This window comes from Daphnia pulex, chromosome 9, assembly GCF_021134715.1.
Source record: "Daphnia pulex isolate KAP4 chromosome 9, ASM2113471v1".
In the NCBI taxonomy this organism is placed as follows: domain Eukaryota; kingdom Metazoa; phylum Arthropoda; class Branchiopoda; order Diplostraca; family Daphniidae; genus Daphnia; species Daphnia pulex.
In genome coordinates, this window is record NC_060025.1 from 4442390 (window position 1) to 4452771 (window position 10382).

Below are 10382 nucleotides of genomic sequence, written 5' to 3' on the forward strand. Positions count from 1 at the left end.
ACGGCATACGGGTACGTAGGCAGTTTGGTAAGATTCAGACAAATTTATAAAACATGTTGTTAAGTGAAATAGGCCTAATTGTAACTTACAATGCTTACAATCAATTTAAACATTTTCGCAAATAAAAAAAAATTATAATCTGGCGCATGAATCTATGTATCCCGCAAAAGACGAGATACAAGAATAAATTTAAACTTGATTGTTATCACATCACAGTATATAAAGCCTACTAGGAGTAAGGAAAAGAGAGATAGCCATCTTCCCCGTTGCTAATAAAGTCACCACAGAAAATCGATTTTATTCAATAACTATAAAACTGTCAATTAATTGAAACGTACACATGTATGCCTTAAATTTGTTTTAAATAAAACCAATTTCTTGAAATAATAATAAATGTCAGCTCAAAGACAGCAAAAAGAAAAATTATTAATTTGTATTTTATTTACTTTAGTTTGCTTTTTAAATACGCAAGGACGTCATGAGGAATCAGACGGGAGAAGAAAGAATAAAGAACCCAACGACGGCTCGTTCTTCGTTGGTAACGCAGCGACCGAATCCACGGATGTTTTGTTGGTTCGTCATTTATTATTAAAGCAGAGAGGGCTCTATAAAACTATTGTTTTGACAGGTTTTAACGAGAGACGACTGAGAACCTTTTGAAATGTGTTGTGCTTGATATTTGGTAACTAAGGCAAAATGCAAAAGGCAAAACACCTTTTTTTGCGAGCAGGGCCGGGATCCGCACCTCTTCTATCTTGCGTGTGTCCTTTTGAAAACATAATTAATCAAATTGCAAGATGTTACATTATGAAAAAAAGGCAAAATACCTGCAATTAATCCGAATTAAAATGAATAGAGAAGCAATACATGTTATAACGATTGCTCCACTTACGGCCACCGCCGTAGAAGCTTGAGCCGTTAACCAATCATGATGAGATTCCATTTGGTTTCCATCATCTATGTATGGTTGTTTATAATGAGTAAAACACCGAATTAAAAAAAAGGTAACTTAAGTCAAAATTCATAATTTTACGTAAATAGGAGCCTACCTATAATGAGCCAGGAACTTTGAACGGATGTCCCGTATTTGTTTGTTACTAAGCAAAGGTATTTACCGTCGTCTTCATGCGTGACGTTTTCAATCGAAAGAATTCGCCTATCTTTGCCACCGGAATAATCAACCTATTTTGTGTGACGTTTTTTTCAAAAAATAAAACCAAAATAGCTAATTATTACCTTTTTACATTTAACCGTGTCACATTCGTGGACAAAAAGATCTGACCAGTCCCTTAATTAATTTACCGGTGGATGTAATAATTTGCGGTACTCATTCTAATTTTAGTTCGTTCTTTATTAAAATGGTCACTCAATTGTTAAACATGGATACGCTATTTTAAACTGCCTTAGCTCTTTTTTGTTCACTAGTCAACAGTAGTCCAGAAGACCATTCAATTTACTCGATTACCTAATACTAAATCAAACTATTACAATGAAACATTAAGTAGGGGCTTACGTCTAATACTTCAAAGTATGGACTACTGTGAAGTGGCATCGAGTCACCGTTAGATCTATTATTGGCAGTCGCCTGACGTAACCATTCTACGGTAGACAGGCGATGATCCTGGGACGCCATGCTGCAGTTGAGGCGGGCAGTGTCCCCGATGCGAACTGTTATGTTCTGCATTCCTAGTAACTTTGGCTTCAGAGGGACGTCTTTATTATTAATGACAGAAAAGAGACACATTATGAAGAATCTGCGGGCTTGGTATCAAGTTTGACTGACTATGTAGCTAAGATATATATTTACCCAGAACATTTAGCTGGAAGGTGAAATTCAAACTTTGGTCGTTGAGATCAGTGATAACACACATGTATTCTCCGGAATCTTGTTTTGTTATGGCTTCTAGTTTTAATGACCGCCCGCTCTTTTCTAATTTTGGCTGTACAATTTCTTCTCCATTTTTCCTCCAGTCGATCACCGACGTCGAATATAACCTATGATCTGATTTTTCAACAATCATACTGATTATTATTTCGAAATCGAAATTATAATTAGCCAATAGTAAATTTTACTACCGCGAGTCGGGCATTTCAGCGCTACAGTTTCCCCAGTACGTTTCACTATTATCTGTGGCTCCTTTCTACGTTCAAGTCGTCTAAACTTCGGAAAAGAATGAACGGGTCTAGCTTGAGAAGAAGAGCGGCCAACAAATTCTTGCTGTGGTTGTTTTTCCTCTGATTGAAGTCCATCGCTCACAGGGAGTAATTCTCCAACTTCAGGATCTTCTAATACCTCGAGGGTGAAATTGCACCAAGTTCTTGATTTGAATTTGGAAACAGATTCAACGGCACTAATATTGCGGTTCCGTCCTAGAGAGCGAATTCGAGGCCTTACTGCCCAAACTCCATCGTCTTCGGAGTGAACGTTGTCTATGCAGATCGTATTTCTTTAAATTAAAAACCAGTTAAAATTGGAAATTATAATGATTAGTGAATAATATTAAGCCTATTAAAATGTTTTATCGAAACAAACCGACGGATAGAGAAGCGCAATCGCCCGTGTATGGTCCTATCTACAAGGCTGCCATTCTGATACCACTCAACGCTAGAGTGGTTAAAGCCAGATTTTTTGAATTTTAATTTTCTTGGACAATGAAACATGGCGTCGTCTCCCTGATACACCTGGATTCGTCTCGGTTTGCCTATAAGATTTATCAAGAATTTTAATATTTGTTCCACTTTATTACGTGTATTTAGTGTAAGTCTAATAAGACTATTTTAATACACAACATTTAAAGAACTTGCCTGTGCGATGATGAGCAGTATGGGCTAATGTCGATGAAACCCAAGCAGCCAGGGTTATCAAAACGAGAAGAAGAGACACGAACTGTGTGGTTCTAGGTAGTCTTTCCATGTTTCTATTTCGGTTTCGAACACCAGGTTGTAGTCAGTTGGCAGCGAAGATTATATTACCCAATAAATCACCACAATCCAAAAACTAATAAAGGTCCTTCCGATAATTTACTTCGTCCACGTTCAAGATTCAATTAGATTTCACGTCACGACCACCAAGAGCTATTTAATTATTAAGTCAGCAAATTGTAAACGTGCGTGTATAGAGGAAAGCCTAATCAGGTTCGACCAATTAAAAATTGAATGCTGCCATATGTGAGACGGGTCATCTCTCACGGTTACCAAATTGTATCACTTATCAATTCGAAATCTAACACTGCTAAGCGGGGGGGGGGGAGTTAATTGGAAGGGAAACGATGTTTAACAGTTGCCGAGGGATCGTTGAGAGCTCCCATTAGCAAGCGATGAACTCGACTTCTGATTGAAGACTGAAGCTTTCCTCTGATCCTCGTCCACTTTTGAGTGGGCAATCATTGGACGAGTGGCGTGTAAATGCTGTCAAGCGCCAGAAAGAGATTGCAAGACGAATTTTTAGCGGTCGACATTTTCCACTCCTAAAAACAGGTCCAGATGTGTAACAAATGCTGCACAACAAGTAAAAAGCATGCAAACTTTTTAAACACTTCCCTTGCTGGTTGAGTCCGCTGTTACCATGTACTGTATAATGCCATAGCTTATATTCCTATCCTGTTTCGCCATTCTGCTCATACAATTTGGCTTGTTATTTATTTACGTTAGAGCTTCTGGCGTAGGCCATTTCGTCAGAAAAAGCACTCACATCAGGTGTCAACTGTCTGGTGTGAAATTTCAGGAATAATGCCACCCAGCACTTGGAGCGCAACACGCGCGTTAGCTACTATTGAGACTATTTACAAAATATATGTTGTCACTAACGACCCATTGTTACACGCTCGGGTCAATTGGGGTACAAAATAGGTCTATCTTGTATAGTTGACATTTGAGTTCAAACTGTTCTTTGTTCTTTTTTATGGCCACTAATAAAAATAACACATCAAAAGTGCCTACAAATTCTGAGGCTCACACTATTTAACCGAGAAAAGAAGAATTGGCAAATTCTTAAGTCGAGACCAAGAAAAAAAAAAAATTATTATAATTTAAGTGAATAAAGTGGGAAATAAATTCAAGGGACATACGTGAACTCCTATAGCTTCATGAAATGCGTCGTGTATTATCATCGGAGTTACTGTCTTTCACGCATAGTTTGATCGGTCCGTACAGTCTGGTTAAATTCTTGACAAGTTGAATTCTTCTTTAATGAAGAACAAAAAACCTTTTCCTATTCCATGATGTGCATGAGTGGAACATTCAGCTAAGCAAAGGCATATCCGGTGGTTAATAAGCACTGACAAATATGAAGAGACTATTTTTCATAATTGGTCTCAGCAGCCAAGCATTTGTTTATAAGGTTAAGGGGACGAAGGAGAAATAGATAGTGAGGGTCAATAGCTTATCACAAGGCAGAGATGGTAGTGGTTTCACAGTAGTATGCTGATGCACTTGACATTGTTTTTCAATTGAAGCATACACATATGAAAGTTCCGATGTAGAAATTAAATTCAACTAAAAAAGGGGAAACCAATTTTTCAGAGAAAGGAGGGGGAAAAAAAACCACGACCGGGCGTAGGGCAAATAATATCGACCGTTGATGGAATGCCTTGCGCTGAAATTCTTCATCAGCTATTCACCTTTTCAACAAATACAGAATTAAACTGGCTAATTTATCAAGCGTAATTTGTAAAGATAACTAGTATTGTGAAAAATGGAGCAGGTGCGGTTAAGTGGAACCCCCTTCTCCCCCTTCCCAACAACGTTCACTTAACTCGCTTTCAAAATTCACCCTCCACTGCAATATGACTACACTACAATTATGTGCGTAACGTTCAAGAACCGTTATTTTTTTAAATACTGTTTCAAAGGTGCGTTTTCATCCCATCCGTTAGAATTTTATAATTCATGCTAGTAAAAGAACATTTTTAACAATAGGAATCGCTTTCCCCCCCATAATTAACCACTGAATAAAAATGGATCACAGGTCACAGCAAACGGGATACGAGTGATAGTTACTTACTCATCTGTCTTGGACTGGTAGTTCTGTGAAAATCACTACTGCAACCGTCCGTTGCGAGTAGGATTAGCTTCTTTGATGTTACGTGACATTTCCTCCTCTGCTTGTAATTCAGCTCTAAACACCGATACTTTGGATTTCAGCCGCAGGAATCCTTCACCAGCCTCAGCTAGTATGTCTTCCATTTGTTGAACGTAAGCTAGTGAAAACGAAAAAAACAAAACAAATTAACGAATATTAAAGATACAAGAGTAAATGGTATCATACCATCTACGTCGTAGTCGACTTCATTGGTCATTGCCAAAAGAGTGGCGCAAGCCTGATGCCACTTCGGTATTTGATCTAACACTAGTTTATGACTATCTAAAACGTCCTCTTCCATTTCTTGAAGATGTGAAACGGCTTCGTGGAATGTGTATAAATCAGCCGATAATTCTCCTTCCTGCCAAATTACAAATAAATAGTAAGGTCGAGGTTGATAGGTTAATACTGCTTTTCTCATTTACGTTCAAGGATCGAAGTTGTGCTAGATCATCTTCTTGTCCATCTTCTTCGATTAAAGGTGAAATGGTGCCAACATCAACGGCGTTTTGAGACCCCTTGCTTCCAGCATCCAGTGGATCAGCAGCAAGTTCCTTGACACGATCTGCGTATCGCAGCGTATTCAACGAGTGCTCGCAAGACATTAGCCCAGGACTAATCATGGCGATCTAAAACAAAATCAAATAAATAAAACTTTTATCGACGAACATTTCAAATTTGAAAGCAATAACTATACCATGCAAGTTTTCGATTTTTCGCCAATGAAAGAATCGCGCAAGACCTGCGTCAGCTTCGACGCCCTGAATGGCAGATGCGCACCTTTGCGACCAAGAGCTCGAATACATTCCTTTAAAGCCAAAAGCGATTTATTGATCTCGGCTCCTTCCATTCCTGTAATGCAAAACGAAAAATTCAGTTAACAATATAGAGCGAATGGGAGGTAAATTGAGATGTTCAATAAATTACTTACTAGTTTGGCGATTAGCAGACGAAGTGTCTGCACCACGCTCGTTACCAGCCAAATCCACTAGAGAAAATTTTCCGTGAAGACGAGTGCTAGCACGTGGTCGGAGAATGACTTGAAACACAGCGTGCGAACGAGACTTTTAGGGCAAAAATAAATCAAATTAATTCCTTGAAAATGACGTGTGGTATTTTTGTAATGATATTACGGAGTGTGCGTTTGCAGACGTCGAACCGGAAGTTCTCACTCCATTACCATGCTGAATCAGTTTGAGAACCTCCTCCACACTATCAACGGAGCGCTCGCAAAGGCCTACCAATTGAACTTGCTGTTTGCCATCTTCGAGTACTCGCAGCTTAGCTTTTCCGTTCAACAGATCAAAAACCTGAATAGCAGTTACTCATTATTTTCTAATCTTTGACTGGTGGTAAGAGAATTTGAAAAATTTCAGCAAACCTTTCCAGAGTAAATTTCGAAGAAACTAGCCGAGACAACCAGGTCAAGTGAACGGTATTTTGGACTTTTGAGCAGTTTGAAGACATCTCGAGCTGTTTTCGCATAAATGCCCGTACTACAATCCTGAGTTTTACCCTGCTTCGAAATTGTATGATGCGCGAAATAAATAAAAAAATTAGAACTGTTCATCCAGTCACGATAGATGTCACCACTGAATTACCTGGAAGTCACCGCCCATCGTGTGCGTTTTGCCACTGCCTGTCTGTCCGTATGCAAAGCATGTTGCCATGCCACCTTCAAAAATGGTCTGAACCAACGGCTTGGCAGAGTACTTGTATACTTTCTCGTTATCGCACGAATCATCAAAAGCATAATCAAAACGGAAATTTTGATTTTCCAAGTACTTGGTTAAATCGACCTGTTCCGCGAAAAACATTGAATCAGTTATTCTCAGACAACAACAACAAAATTAATTGCTGATGTTTACCTTGGTTTTAGGTTCGTGGACTATGATCCGATCCTTGGAGGGTACGGTTATTACATCCACCTCCTTACGCGCCAGCTCTTTCTTATTGAGTGGCCTTTTACGTACGCACACAGTAATTTGATGATCCTCAACTCCATCCGTATCTCGAATTGGTCGGAACTCTAGCGTTGCTTGAAATTCCCTGAGAAAAGTAAGCAAACAAGAGTTTTTGATATTCAAGATAACTGATGCGTGCATAAAGATGACGCCCAAGCAATGTTTTCAAATAGCCCACCACCGCCCTTGAATGAAAATCCCGCCAACACCCAAATGAATCATCAAGGTCAATTGCACACGCAAATAATTTATCTTTTTCAGCTTTACCTGATCATCGAAAGGAACTCCCAGTTTACCTAAACATTTTCAGAAAAAAACGGTTAAAAAGAAATCGTTATATCAGTTAAATATTCAGAATTACGTTGCCAGGATCCATGTTCATGAGCGCTTTTTTCTCCTCTTTGATTTCAGCTTGACGTGCTCGTCGTTCCTCCCGATTTTTTTCTAGCCGTTCCACTTCTTTGACAACATTTGATCGCCGACGAGCAGCTGCTCCACCCCCTATAGGAATTATACGGATGGAGATGCTCAAATAATGAAGAAATATAAAGGTGAGATTTCGATTAGACCTTGAGGATTCATAGCAGACTGGCGAGTGACTGTGCCGCCAGGAGGAGCTACTACAGGAGCTGGTTGAGCTGCAACGGGAGCAGGAGGAGGCATCATACTTTCGACTGGGCGAGGGGCTACAGCTACAGCAAAAGGATTAAATCAAAATTCAAGCAGCAGTTTGAAATAATCTTGACATTGAGTCATGCCTGTCTGTGGTCCATTTTGTGAGAAGGCCAAATTGTTTTGGTTAGCTAAAAGGACGTGAGCAGCTTGAGACTGCCGCGTGGAACGCGTAGAAATGGAACCACCCTTGTTATTGGGTACAATAGCAACTGATGGACGGGACTAGAATAAAATAGATTAAAACATGCTTTTAATATAGAAATCATAATTTCAATTGTAAAATCTTACAGGTGCTGGTAATTTTGAAGGAAGAGTTCGGACATTTTCAGTGGGTTGAGCTGGTATCAAATCAGGATTCAATGCCAAAATGGCATCTAGTTCAATCTGGGATTGACAAGTTCACACAACAAAGAATATTTGCATTATTTTCAAAAACTGGAAATCATGACAGTTATAAGTGATAAAAGATCCAGGTGTACAGTTACCTCTTTTCCTTTGGTTTCTCCTCTTTCAAACCATTCAACAGTAACACTCCGAGTTGTCGTATTGATTCCTGATACAACAGCTGAGTGAATTCGTCCTGTAAAAGACAAAAGAAAAAAATATGATTAAATTCTACTTGATACATAAATTTGTAACTAATTGTAATGAGTCACATAAACCTATGAAAAAGACCAAAACAGGAAGTAATATGGCCTTGGAAATTTAGACCAAGTGAGAACAACTGTTAACAGTGTATCTTTCATGTCAAAAGTTTTTAGTGTTTTGAGAATAAATACATTTTACTCTAATAACCCACCGTCAGTTCTCTGGATATCCACCGAACCACCCACTTTGATCAAATCGAAAAGCTCGTCCATTGTGGGGATGAAAAACGAGCACGAACACAGACAAATTAACAAAACCTGTCAAATGGTAAATACTGAATCACTTCCGAATGAAGATGATCACAAATCAAGGATCTCAAAGATTGGGCGGTTAGGGTTAGTTGTTACAGCTTTGTGAAATTCAAAAAAAAAAATCGTGATAAAGGCGCAAAACCCCAAGAACTGTATTAATGTAGTCCCTCCTGTCAACCGGGGCAAATAGCAACTGCCACTCGTGTTGGCTCTATAGATAACAATAGGTTGGCCACTGGCGGTCTACGGCGGCAACTTTTAAAACCGCGCCGTCTAGTGGAGACTATCCAGTCCACGCCCATCTCTGTTTGAATGATACTCGCTCGCCAACATATTCCTAATTTTAAGTGCCCCATTTTTTCAAAAGAAAACAAGCTTCCTCCACCCACCACAAGGGAAAATCTTCAGTAAGTTTCGCTGCATGACCAGTCTAGATTTGTCTGTGAATGGCGCTAGTGTTCCAAAAAAAATAAATATACAAAACCGACAAAACCCTCTTTTTTTCCAGTAGAAAATCAATATGGTGCATTGACTTTTCTCGCGCGCATTAACTGTGCATGCCGCTAGCTTATTTCAGTTATTTCAAAGTAGATCGTGGTTAAGATATTAAGTATTTAGGTAGGACGAACAACAAATTTTGAAGGAAAATGTTTTATTTTTTAAGGCTCTTGTTATGTTCTCATTCTCTTTAACTTTTGGGAAAACTTGCCTGTGTAATATACAAATAGCCTGCTTTATCAATTTACTTGAAACAAGAAAATCAATTGTTTTTAAACCGTTAACTATCTAATTTTCAGTTAGTTCCGGAAATACTAGTTCAATTTCCCTTCGGAAATTCGTCATGAACACTGGATAATCTGGATTTTCTTGTTCAGCTACTTCAGTAGCCCTTTAGTTCACTAGCAGACAGCCAAACTATACAAGAAAAATGTTTGAACTGTATGTCTAGAGAATTTGATAATGGCTGAACTAATAATTGTGCAAAATAAATAAATTGCAATATTTTCTATATCGGATACTGTAGTTCGAAATGCGCATAAATAATGTCTTTTGGTCTGCTATAGACTTTTAAGACTCTCAAAGAAACAAGACAAATTCAATCTTCTATTTCTCTGTAGCCTTTTGGTAAAAGAGACTAGATGGCGTAACTAGAGCCCGAGAGGCGAGACCAATGACAATGAATTCTTCTGTTACTTTTACGCCAGTGGTGAGAAAAGATGCCTTCTCTCCAAAAGCGCTAACATTGGGATAACATGGAAATTAACAATATCCCGAACATTTATCCCGCTTTAAGCATTAGTTGTTCTTAAACTTAAGCGAAAATTTCACAATTCAGGGATATTTTTTTTTCTGTTAGGCCTACTCTTGTAAAAGGCATATACGAAATAGTCGCCATAGAAACGGACCCATAATTTCCCGTCGGCACGGCTACAAATTCAAACGCACAAACAGCCACTTCACGCTCGACACTCGGCGCAAATCGCGTTCGCTCGTTCGCTTTTGTTTCAGATAGGTTATCCACTAAAATAACTTCAAAACTAACCTAATTTGATGACAAAATTACGAATAGTTCATTGGTTATTTTCCACAGCGATTTCAGTATTGATGATGCATGTTTTGCCACTTGCCACCGATAGTTGCGTTGGGCGTACCATGCAGACGATGATGACTGTAACACATGACTGGAAAAAAAGCGATTCGAACGAGACAATTAATCCGGCGTACCTGTTTGGCACAAGCCATTTGTTATCACTTGAACTATAT

At 38.8% G+C, this 10382-nt stretch overlaps 2 protein-coding genes across 3 annotated transcripts; both read right to left on the reverse strand.

The window, feature by feature from the left end:
* Positions 1-420: 420 nt before the first annotated feature.
* Positions 421-3947, reverse strand: LOC124201631 (fibroblast growth factor receptor 1-like). Its single transcript, XM_046597800.1, has 8 exons — positions 2806-3947; positions 2534-2702; positions 2077-2447; positions 1808-2002; positions 1514-1713; positions 1050-1182; positions 828-957; positions 421-766 (listed from the first exon to the last, which is right to left on the reverse strand). Exons 1-8 carry the CDS (start codon positions 2912-2914, stop codon positions 751-753), a joined length of 1323 nt encoding a protein of 440 aa, XP_046453756.1. The 5' UTR covers positions 2915-3947; the 3' UTR covers positions 421-750.
* A 135-nt stretch (positions 3948-4082) lies between these two features.
* LOC124201630 (kinesin-like protein KIF2A) lies at positions 4083-8847 on the reverse strand. Of its 2 annotated transcripts, none has more exons than XM_046597798.1 (17): positions 8519-8847; positions 8205-8299; positions 8008-8103; positions 7803-7941; positions 7614-7736; positions 7406-7545; positions 7312-7340; positions 6949-7129; positions 6682-6879; positions 6462-6599; positions 6214-6390; positions 6012-6144; positions 5778-5932; positions 5506-5709; positions 5267-5441; positions 5003-5198; positions 4083-4619 (listed from the first exon to the last, which is right to left on the reverse strand). In XM_046597798.1, the coding sequence occupies exons 1-16, from the start codon at positions 8577-8579 to the stop codon at positions 5038-5040; spliced, it is 2205 nt and encodes a 734-aa protein (XP_046453754.1). In that variant the 5' UTR covers positions 8580-8847; the 3' UTR covers positions 4083-4619; positions 5003-5037. The 2 variants fall into 2 exon arrangements, with proteins under 2 accessions (XP_046453754.1, XP_046453755.1); XM_046597799.1 differs by having other exon boundaries at positions 6462-6596; positions 8519-8835.
* Positions 8848-10382: the final 1535 nt, after the last annotated feature.

What these genes read in the sequence shown, in the direction of transcription:
- LOC124201631 (XM_046597800.1), bottom strand. Translation starts at nt 2,914, where the DNA reads ATGGAAAGACTACCTAGAACCACACAGTTCGTGTCTCTTCTTCTCGTT. An exon ending in TTGCGCTTCTCTATCCGTCG is followed by an intron (nt 2,448 to 2,533) that starts GTTTGTTTCGAT and finishes TTTAATTTAAAG; the next exon opens with AAATACGATCTGCATAGACA. An exon ending in CTTCCAGCTAAATGTTCTGG is followed by an intron (nt 1,714 to 1,807) that starts GTAAATATATAT and finishes TTAATAATAAAG; the next exon opens with ACGTCCCTCTGAAGCCAAAG.
- LOC124201630 (XM_046597798.1), bottom strand. Translation starts at nt 8,579, where the DNA reads ATGGACGAGCTTTTCGATTTGATCAAAGTGGGTGGTTCGGTGGATATC. An exon ending in GAGTTCCTTTCGATGATCAG is followed by an intron (nt 7,130 to 7,311) that starts GTAAAGCTGAAA and finishes TACTTTTCTCAG; the next exon opens with GGAATTTCAAGCAACGCTAG. An exon ending in TCCACGAACCTAAAACCAAG is followed by an intron (nt 6,880 to 6,948) that starts GTAAACATCAGC and finishes TTCGCGGAACAG; the next exon opens with GTCGATTTAACCAAGTACTT.